At 32.8% G+C, this 12,014-nt stretch overlaps 1 protein-coding gene across 1 annotated transcript in view; it reads right to left on the bottom strand.

Annotated features, from left to right (window-relative positions):
* Nucleotides 1–1,786: 1,786 nt before the first annotated feature.
* LOC129231200 (roquin-2-like) overlaps nucleotides 1,787–12,014 on the bottom strand; it is a 100,921-nt gene continuing 90,693 nt past the window's right edge. The window contains exons 19-20 of the mRNA XM_054865448.1: nucleotides 10,060–10,162; nucleotides 1,787–2,000 (exon numbers count right to left, since the gene is read on the bottom strand). Of these exons, the coding sequence (XP_054721423.1) occupies nucleotides 1,996–2,000; nucleotides 10,060–10,162 (108 nt within the window). The 3' untranslated portion in view covers nucleotides 1,787–1,995. The remainder of the gene's footprint in view (nucleotides 2,001–10,059; nucleotides 10,163–12,014) is intronic.

Below are 12,014 nucleotides of genomic sequence, written 5' to 3' on the forward strand. Positions count from 1 at the left end.
TAAATCATTGCCGATCCCCAAGTCTAGTGGTCAAAGAAGTATGACTGCTGATGAGGGGCCATGGGTTCAAGTCCTGACTCGGGAATAGATGTATTTTCTCTCTCCCGCCCTTTTCTTTTCCTTGTGTGAATGTGTTGTTATGCTATGAATGATTGCTTAGCCTGGTGCTATCTCTAAAGATAGTAGTCCCCCTCAAGTCATTCTTTGTTTAAAGCTTAAAAATCTAAGGTAGCCTTTTACAACTAAATGTGTTACTTTTCACAGCACGTCATCTAGAGAGTAACTAACTACACAATGCCAGGCTCTAAACCACTTGCATGCCTCTGGATCGCCTCCTTACTACTGATACTATTCCTTGACCAGCTAGGTAACCGAACCATTTCTCCCAAGAAAGATGTCTTTTACATAGTACATCACTAGATTCACGCATTCCAAAATGTGTCACATCTGAAGCCACAGTTGATGAATAGCGTGCTAGAATGTAGTGTAGGACAACGTTAGAAATCTTTATCAATCCTCGTATAGATATATACAAGCATGCATTGCCACTCTTGGAAAGTTACAACAACTACTGATTTAAACATTCGATGTAATATGGAGAAATAGGCTTTTGAACAAAGCACATACCTATGGAATTGGTGGCAACATGTAGATTTGGAATGAAAGGTTTCTATCACAAAGATGGGTGAAGACCAAATGGAATGATGTGGAATCGAAAAATAAACTAAGTAGCTCATCCTCAAGGGGCAGTAATTAGCTGCACCTTTTCAACATCAACATAAATGACCTTATAACAAAGCTAAAGAACATTAGAAGGCATTAATACATGCATATTTGTAGATTATGTTATTTGGATTGTAGCAGAAAATACAAGAAAATACAAAGATCAACAGCAAAGATTTTAACAATTATGAACAAAGTACTAATGGCCTTACAATTTTGGTCCTGAGAAAACAATATGAAAGCTAGTAAAACCAAAACAGTTCACCATTTCTACTCCCCGAGACAGGTTGATGCAAACTTCATCTTAAAAACAGAGCATCACCTTAAAAATAGAAAAAACTCAACACTTCTTCCTTTCTTGTTTGTTCACTTGTATATCATGTTTGTCTTGTTACTTTATTGCATTTCTGTTCCTTGTTTCTTACTCAACAGAAGAAACAGCTTCAAGATCTCCATGGATTGACTTCCAGTTGGCGATATGTAACAACAAATAGTCAATTATTAATTGTAGATGTTTACTTAAGATCATTAATTCGTATGCATTTGATAACATGAGCGTAAAGCCGTACTTGTATTTATTTTTAATAAATGCTAATCTCTCTATGATGTTACATTTTTATTTATTTTTTCTTGCAAAAGAGTGTCTTTTGATAGCCATAAAACATTTACATTGTTCGCACATTCCTCAGATTTAAATATAAAAGTGTAACAAAAGTAATGAATTTATGTCTTACTGTCAAAATGGAACACAACACAAAATAATTAACTCTCACACACATTTTGTTCAACGAAGTACAGAAATAAAAAACAAACTTACAAATTTCTCCTTCAAACATAATATTTTCATACCTTGAGACATGGATAAAGCATTTCATATTGTAATTGATCCTTTCATGGGACATTCAGTGGTGTTCCCACAGGGTACGGGTCCCCCTCCATGTACGCCGTACTCTCAAACATTTTTTGGACATTTTGCATATATCCTTAAGCTTCACAAATTTTCATATTCTGACATACTATGTTTATGATCACATACACATATTGTGCGTAGTAGATTACGGGGAGTATACCCTGAAAAAAATTAATGGGAACATCACTGGGGACATTAAATGGTTTTCTAATACTTTTTGAGGAACACATTTCTCTAATGGAAAAATTTTAAACATTGGGAGCGCAAAATATAAATCAAGTTTTTTTTTTTTTTAAATTAAATTCTTTGGCATACATTCATCTTAATTTACAGGAATCAGTTTTCCAACTGTAATCATGAAGTTAACCTAAAAAGAAAGAAAAAAAAATCAATTTATTATTAAGAAAACAAAGTGGGTCACCTATGCTGGGAATTTGCTGGTCTAATTTCTTTATCAAAACCAATAAGCAGGTTAACAACAAAGAATCAATTCTTAGAAGTATAAGAGTGACTGGAAAGAAATGCAGTTTCTTTTGATCAAAAAGAAAAAAATTCAATTGCCGATACCATTACTACTGTTACCAACAGCCTGTTGCCTGTGTGCAAATTTTCGATCTTAGTTTAGTAAAAATCAATAAGTTTTAGAAACATCTGGAAAGAGAAGATATTTTTTCAAAACTTTGGGGAAAAAAAGGTCAAGAAGCTAGGAGAAAAAGACAAAGAGAAGGTTCTCCTCAACTCCAACTGAATTTTGGATATCAGGTTAATTTTGGAAATTTTTATTTTACGGCAATCCGAAAAAAGGATAGTGAATGTCAAGTGAGTGCATTCATTTCAGAGATTGTCTACAGTTCTAAATTTTTGTCCCATGAAACCCCAGAGTTCCTCAAAAAAGTAAAGTTGTAACGTTTTAAGTAAAGCTCATAACCAGTATTTTCCTAAAGAGTATAAGAGAGAAAATATTAAAATAAGTTATGGATTAACCCTTGTTTAATTCCAGAAAAAAAATCAGATATAAATAAGGACCATCCTAATATACAGGGTGTTCTGTTTTAACTTGCAAAAACCTCTATTTTCGCAACTGTTAGTCCTAGATGCATACTTCCAATTGCAAAAATGTTCAAGATCGAATGCAGAGTTAAGGTATTGAAAGTCTGAAAAAAAAAGTTGGTCAAAAAAATACAAAATATAACTTTATATATGGGCCCTTGGACTCCTAACTTATATTTAGAGAAATAGTCTCCATGGGAAACTATTACTGACACAAAAACTTGACATTTCTGCAACCAAAACTGAAGGAGATATTCCGGTACTAAGTTTTAAGGACCATACAGAAAATAGGATTGGAACTTACTGCCCTTTCAGAAGAATAACAGGTTGTCAACGTAAAAAAAAAAAAAACTAGGTATTCATTTTTTTCATTGCTATTCAAAAACTCGTGCTAATGTTATGCCAAAACGCAAAATATGCAAACACACTCTGCAAATATATAATTTTAAACTCTTGTCAACTGCTATATTTTGCCCCAGATGATGTTATTGACGTTGTGTGTAAAGTGGTGTAAGTCACATAGCGCTGCGTTTCATATCTCGGTGAATATTGGTCATACTAATTTCAAACTTTTTGTGTTGGAATTCTTTTTCAATGGAGATTATTTCGCTAGGTACAAGTTAGAGGACCTGGGGCCTGTATAAAAAGTTAAATTTTGTATTTTTTTACTCATTTTTATTTTTGCTTCAAATTTTCAATATCTTAACTCTGCATCTGATTTTGAACATTTTTGCAACTGGAAGTATGCATCTGGGACCTACGGTTGCAAAAATAGAGGTCTTGCAGGTTAAAACAGAACACCCTTATATATCTATATATATAAAAATCTCGTGTCACGATGTTTGTTCGGGGTAAACTCCGAAACTACTGAACCGATTTTTATCAAATTTTATACGTATCTGTAATTTGGTCCAACTTAAAAGATAGGATGGTTTTAATAAATTTTATTGCAAATAAAATGCTTATTATACATTAAAAATGTGTATTGATTGTTTGGTTCTGTAAATTCTTACTAGATGGCACTGTAAGTTGATTCATCCTCAAAAATTTTATTCTTAAGTTCATTAAAATATACAAATGATACTATGTTACGGATATTGATGATTATCAAAAAGATCGCCATAGAAAGGAGGAGTATAGAGGCCACACTTTTCAATCTAAATGTCAAATTCTACAAATCAAGTTGAAATTGATAAGCAGCGGGTAGTTCCATACTCACCACTGCTCTTAAAAACGTTTGAGGCTCATATAAATGTCGAGCTTTGCAGTTCCGGGAAATCCATTAAATACTTCGTCAAATACGTTATTAAAGGTCCTTATTAGGTAGCATTTGAAGTAAGAGATACGGACAAAATTTCCGAAAAAACGCGATGAGTGGACATAAAAACAGCAACGAAGCTATCTGGCTTCCCCATATACGATGGAGTCCCTTCTGTACAGCATCTTGCAGTACATCTTGAAAACGGTTAACGAGTATATTTTACCGAACATATTTTCTACGGAAAGCACTTGAACCACCAAAAACGACCATGTTCTTTTTTTTTTTTTTACATTGTCAAAAACCTAATGTGTTTAACCCAATTCTCAGAAATAAAATAATTTACCTATATTCCTCGCTATTTTACATGCACTGTAAACAAATCCAAAATGTCGCTGATTATTTCCGTGGAACATGTTGGGATTTCACAGGTCCTCATCAATTTTATTTAAAAATCAAGTATTTGCTTCAAAAAGTTTCCTGAATTGCTACAAACGTCATGAATCCAGACTTCTCACTGTTGCGAAAAATATTTTTAGTTTCCAGTTTAAAGATTAATTGAGCGTATTTCTTAAGTGTATCGGCTTCAGTTCGATTATGTTCAGTCTACATTGACTAAACTGTCAATGAGCATGAATAAGCCTCTGGATTCCGTAGCTGTGCAGGAATCGCAGACGAATTAGACCATGATACTTGCTTACAAGTCCGTCTTACCTTTGGCCATGCTTGCAGCATTAGTGTTGGAGCTTTCTTGGAAAAGCAGAGAGGTGTCAAACTTTCTATTCAAATTAATCTTTTTCTGAAGGTCCAGCGACCCGACTGGCTTTTAGCCTGGGATAGTACTTAATTCTTTAAAGATTCAAGGATAATTTTCAGGAAGATTAATGAATATTAGTGATAAACTGACTTCATTACCGTCGTCGTGGTCTGTACAGATTGGCATAACTCCCAATAGGAGGAAGGGAGTCTCTGGATTCCGTAACTTTCCAAGAGTAACGAGCAAGTAGAATTCTTTGTGTGTTTTTGAAAGTCCTTCCTAGCAGTGGCTATGGTTACGGTAATGCTTTTGGTACTTTCTTGGTAAGTCGAAAAATATGCCAAGTTATTATTTTTAATCTTACTTCGGTTCACTCTAAAGGTTTCAGAGAAATGATTGTCTCGAATCGGAGAGGTTTCGGAATTCTTCAGAAAGACTTCAGGATAATTTTAGGAGGTTTCTGATTTCTAGTGGGATACCCTCTTATTTTTTTCTAAGATATGTTACTGGCAGAAATTAGGCGTATTCGCTGCCCATTTTTTTTCAGGATGTTTCTTAATTGTTTTTACAGTGTTAAATAAAATCAAAAAATCATGGAAGCCACGCAAACAAAGAACACAACATTCATCCATCTCGGGCATATTTATAAATTAAAGTCAAGACATTGAGACCAAAACTTCATCCAAAACAAAACTGTGCATCCAAAATAAAGCGAATGTTGTTTTTGAATTTGTTTTCGCTAAACATTCCCTAAAAGACGGGAATATTTGTGGACCCTTAATTGTCGAGTGTTTAATACATAGCATGATGCATTTCGCGAATTGTAATTATTGGTAGCACACAATTATTGGGAGTTGTATTTTCTAATACAGGTTTTGCATAACGAGAAACAGTATTCGTCATTTGTTTAAGATAATTTTACGACATAATATCCAACACAATCATCATTTCTGTGGGGACACTATATAAATTTTATGCTTGAAGAAGTACTCCATAGAGTTAAACAAACACACCGATGTCCAATTCTAGATTTTGCACCAAAGATGTATAATGAAGCTTTAGTGTTGATTGAAGATTTATACATTTCAATTTCAAATTTGTTGTTTAGTCATTATAGTGTGATATCACCTGATCGATTGGTCACCGACTTAGTTGATACTGATTTGTAACGAGAAAAAACAGTGCAATGACGCTGTCTTAGCTACAATTATTGTGAATAATGAACCATTACTAACAGCTGAAAAAAAAATCATAATCAGATTGTGCTGACCGTTGATGCTGAACAAGGGTATACAGTTGTTGATGAAAACAAAGCCATAAACATTCCAACTGAATTTTTAAATTCTCTGGATATACCAGGAATGCCACTAGACGATTTTCGGTTGAAAATTCGTTCACCAATATTATTCTTTTTCACAGTTTAAACCCACCTAGATTATGCAACGGTACACGTTTTTTCATCAAAATTTCAACAATTTTGACGGAAAAATATAAAGGAGAAATTTTTGTGTGGCCACATAAACGATTAATAGCGTCATAATTTTCAAACACATTTGGAAGGCTTCAATTTCCGATTTGTTTAGCTTTTGAAAATACCATAAATAGATCTCAAGACCAAATAATGCCTACTTTCGGTTTGGACTTGAAACATAAATGTTTCTTTCATGGGCAACTGTCTATCGCCTACTCACAAGTGGAAAAGTTATCACACCTATTCGTGTTAGCAGAACACAAGTTAAACAAGAATATTGTGCACACTTAGTGCTTAGATAATTTTCTGTTTTCAAAAAATGGAAAGAATAGATCGACGTCAATGTTATCTATCTCATTTATAAATTTAATTTTTATATGTTTTTAATTTAGTTAATGTATTTTGTAAAGAAGTTATTGATTACAAACTATAGAGAAATCTGAGATGAATGAAATGTAGTGTAAATTCTAAAAGTGTGTGTTGGATTTATGCTTAATTTCTACGTCCCGATATTTTACCATCAGTTTCGATATTTACAATCACTTTCAAGTTATTTTGCTTTGATTTATGGCCGAAGCCATACTTGCAAAATTTACTAAGAGTAAGTATAGTTATTTTGCCATTGAAAATTTAGTTAGTACTTACTAAATTTAATAAGTACTTAATTCAGCCTAACTTGCCCATTATCAATCTCATATGTTTTAAAATTAGCTAGACTATATTAAGCTTCACTAAAAATAATTAGATTCTATCAAAATATTGAGTAAAAGAATATTTTAATCCAACTACTTCGCCACAGCAACGCGTGGCTGGGTCAGCTAGTATATATATATATATATATGGATATTAACATACCAATTGTTTCAAATTGTTACACTACAATCTATGATAAAAGGTGCGAATTTAATTTCACAGTTAACAGCTTACAAGATTTTTCCTCCTGTTTAAGCGAAAAGGTTTTTATTGGCATCATTGTTTCGCAAGCTATCAGAATAAAAAGAATTTGCTATACCATTTCCGCATTTAATCAAGAAATCTCAGTACTCAAAAATATACTTTTTAATAATAACTTCCCTAAAAATCTGGTTGAAAACATTTGCTTAAGTATAGCCTTTGATGAGCATTTCGCTTCTTTTGAAACCGTTTAACTGTGTAAATGTATGATACAACCGTGACAAACCATTTTTTGTGGATCACCGGGGTGGATGATTTTTACACGTGGGAAACAGACGACTGGCATGTTTCTGGAGTGATCTCTTTGGATATGGATTTGTTTTTACTTTTGCATTGATAACTGGAAAGAATTCTATCATGTTTAACATCGGAATGGTTTTTTTTAATAATGGATCTCAAGGTAAGATAATTTTGTTATTGGCAGGTACTGTCCCATGGATGGCTAATTATTGGAACTTGTTTTCCTAATTGGTCGAGGCGAAACCCCCTGCTTTTAGTTTTAGGTTTGAGCTCTTGTTTATTGTTTATAGTTTAGCATGTGGTGCATTTGCCCAATGTTACTCTATATTGCATGTACTGGAGCTTAAACATTCTCTTTTAGTTCATAGTTAAAAAACTTTGGTCTTTTGATCATATTTAATGAATCCTCCACGGCTGATGAGCTCTGGATTCATACTTTATCTTTTCCTATTTAATAGCTATTTGCAATTTTCCCTTTTATCATCATTATTTTTATATAATTTGTTTAATATTTGGAATTTGGCTTGCTTATTTTATATTTATTTGGCTTTTTAGTTTTGCTGTGTTGCGCATCCATGGGCTTTTGGTATGGTCTTTTCAATATTTTTCACTTATATATATATATATATATATATATATAGATACACAGTCAAACCTCCCAATAGCGTACACCATCCAGACCAAAGTTGATGTCCGTTAACGGGGAGTGTCTGCTATTGGGAAGTTTGAATTTACAATGACATTTTAATTTTTCATTTTAAACCTGCACATACAGTGTATAATTCTAAATTAAATTAATGCGTAGTGCTTACATAAGTGTACTTAATACTTAGTGCTTACATAAGTATACTTAATAGTCTACTTAAGTTTCCCGATAAGTAAATAATCCACTGAATATTTCGGAAAATAAAAAAGAAAGGCAATTTTTATGTGCTACATCATTTATTTGAAAAAATTTGTTAAAACTGTGCGTTTTGCAGGGTTAGAGGTACAATAAACTCGTTTTTCCAAATGAATTTTCAGCTTGTTCACAAGTTCCAATTCTTCATAAAGATCCGTCTTCATAAAAAATTGCTCTAAACTTTGAGTGGGCATCTCTATTACAGGCTACTGTATAGCAAAATATCCTCTCTATTTCATCATAATCTTCTTCTTCGTTTTCTTCTCCTCCTGTTCCATTAGTTAGTTCTTGAAGACTAGTGATGTCAAAGTTTACATCTTCAGTAACCAAATTACTGTCAGCGCACAAGCACTCCTCAATTTCTATGGAAGAATCAACTGGCTACTTTTCACTTATTAAGCAGACAGTACTGTGCCGATTCCTCATCAATGTCTGGAGGGAAAGGACAAGGCGCTGACGCTCGTCTCCCAAAAACTAGGGGGAGAAGTGGGGGGGGGGCGTATACCGTTAAGTTGCATGAGAGTTTTTTCTTTTTTAATGAATCCCTCTCTCATGTGAACTGATAAAAGAAAGTACTGTGTGAAAGGAGAAATATTTTTTTTCTTCTGTTTTTAGCTGGAATTTCGTGCATGGAATGAAAACAATACTTTCATAAGCTTTGACTTAAAAGTTTGACTTGAATGGCTCCTGTTTTTGGAGAAATAGGGGTGTTAATCCTCTTATCGGTACTGGTTAGTTCCAGAACATTGTAAAGAAAGAAAGAAGTGAGTAGAAAAATGCTTGCCACAAAGGCAGTGCTGAGCAAAATCTTGTCAGACACAAAAAAATAAAACGAAACTCGGTTGATTTACTGTCCACTAACGGGGAGTGCCCGCTATCTGAGAGTGTCCGTTAAGGGAGGTTTGACTGTGTATGTGTGTGTGTATATATATATATATATATATATATATATATATATATATGGTGATATGGTATTCTCTAAGACATTTTATTAAGAACTTGAACTCTTGTGAACAATGTTTTTATTATTCCTACACGCGGAGTGAGATTGTGCGCGATGCGGCCAGTTTTGGCGAGTTGAAGAGGAAGGAATGATGGGATGTGTGTGGTGGAAGAAGTGTTGTTCTCGATGTTTACTGTTTATTATTCTATGTTCCTGTATTCGTCTTGTGCTGTCGATTATTAAATGTTTTTCAGTGTACCATGTTGTCATTATGCTTTGTTGTGTGAAGAATACCCCTAGACAAGCCGAGATTCTTATAAACATATATATTGAAAACATATTAAAGAGGAAAAAATTAGAAGAGTATATGAGTAAATTATCTAGCATTATTTTTTCTCAGTTATGAGCAATTTTATGAGAAACAATTGCAAATTTTTTCAAGTATTTCTAAATTCAAAATTTCATTAAACAGCAAACTATTAATTCAAAATTTGAAGTGGGGGGGACTTCTTATATTTTTTACGGCACAATCAGTAAACCAAAATTAATAAATAAAATAAATACATATATTACTCCAAGATGTAAAAGTACAATCTTGGTTCATTTGATATAGATTTCAGAATCTACAAGAATGTTGACCTTTTTAGAATGAATCATCAACAGAGTCTTCTGAACAGATAAAATTTGGTAAATCTGAAGTGTTCAAAAGCTATTCAAATTTGTCAACATTTACTACACAAAATAAAAATAATATAATTTATAATTCACTTGAACTAATATTAAGTTAGACTTTTTTAATGTTACAGCAGTAGTAATGTTAAGTGTTTTCAATTAAAAAATTTAATCACATACCATTTTCTGCCATCCATACATCCTCTTCGTCCCGCAGCAATGATTCTAGCCAGTAGTGCTGCAAATCATTTATTCCTTGTCCAACTTTAGTTTCATAGTCAGCCTTAAAAACAGAAACTTAATTATTGGGATTGCAAAAGAATAAGAAATATTGCTCATAACATGGAAAAGTTGCCGAGCGCTGAAAGGCATACGTGACAATATGAGAGAGGAATACCGATAAACCTTGTTATCACAGCACTTTGATTTCAAGGCCCTTCAGATGTCACGTGACTTTATCAGTCTTGAACTCATGGCATATAATCTTTATGTTAAGTGTCTACAGATTTTACGAGTTTTATAGTTAAACTCTGGTTACGATGACACTTTGAGCTGCTCAGACAGAATAGAATTTTTCTTTGTAATTAAAATATTTTCAGTAACATAATAAAAAACATCTGGAAAAGTTTATCACAGAAACTTCTGACTCTAACAAGAGATAGAGACCTTGTGTTACAATAGACCACACATGCCACCTCAAGAATGGTGTGTGGGTGAGTCGATAAATTCTGAAAGATACAGATTTAAAGCTTTGACAAAAGGGACAATAGAAAGGGATGCAAAGCAGAAAGATTTCAAAATTGGACTAGGGAAGCAGCAAGAGAAAAGGAAGACCATAGCCATCTTAAGCTGTAGTTGGACACTGCCCAAAGGAGAAAAAGAGAAAAGAGCCTCTCATTAGATTGAAAAGGAACACAGAACTTTAAAATGAAGTAAAGAACTAGAAGATGTTTTTCCACTTTCGAAAGGCGGGCTTAGCAGTCAAAATTTAATCGAATTGTGGAAAAAGTGAAGAATTCTTCAACTGGTGTTTGCTGGTTTTAACTGGTTTCTGTCTTGCTGATAATAACCAGAAATTTTTTTTTATTCACTTAAAAAGCAACTCTGTGAAAAGTAAGAAGGTTAAAAGTGTTATTCAAAAACTAAGCAAACCTTTAGTGGAAAATATTTTAGAATGAAAAAAATAATGAATTTTTTTTCCTTATGATTTTAGTTTAACCACCAATAACTCAAAACTACATTAGTTGAATTAAAAACATAAAATTATTACAGTATGAGACCCAAATTTTGGAACCCCAAAATCTGTAACATTTTTAGTTTAAAAAAAATCAAACAAATTGAAAAAAAAAATGTAAAAATTAATTTTATTTATTCTTTTTTTTTTCCATTTTTAGATATTCAAAATAGTTAATGTTCAGCAATAGCTGATTGAAAACACAGTACTTTCAGTGTAGCTTTATTTTACATTTTTATGTTTCTTCCATGTCACCAGCCATGCTCAATTTAGCGGTTTGCAGTAATTTTGCAACAATATTTTAACATCCACTTTCAGTTAACAATAATTCTTTTTTTCCCTCTCATAAATATCAATACAAAGCCTATTAAACAAATGTACAAAAATATTTTCTGAAAACATATGATTTATTTATTGTATTGATTAACACCTTGCATAATAATAATAAGCAACATCCACGAAATATACACCACTGCAAATTATCTCTGAGTTTTATTGTAGCATAATGAAGTATACTTTCATAAAGACCGATCAAGACATATCAGAGATTTGGTAAGCACATTAGCGAAACCAGGAAAATCATGGCAAATACTGCACAACAGGAGAATTTTCACTAATCTCTAATTTTATTTTGAACTAATGTTTAATTATGAATATTTAAACTATTCCAGTTAAGATGTCGCACTGACTATGCCGTTTTGTTCACAGTCCTAAAGGTGATGTGATAACAAGGTTTAACTGTAATTCTGTTACATTTCCAGGCAAAAGCACTAAACATTGTAAAGTACCAAATCTGATGAAGAACTGATGTAAATGGATTTCATAAGGAAAAATGACACACACTCTTCTTTATTCATCTACATAAGTATAATGTGTTATTACTTACCTACCTTTTCATTTT

This window comes from Uloborus diversus, chromosome 10 (genome assembly GCF_026930045.1).
Source record: "Uloborus diversus isolate 005 chromosome 10, Udiv.v.3.1, whole genome shotgun sequence".
Taxonomy (NCBI): Eukaryota; Metazoa; Arthropoda; class Arachnida; order Araneae; family Uloboridae; genus Uloborus; species Uloborus diversus.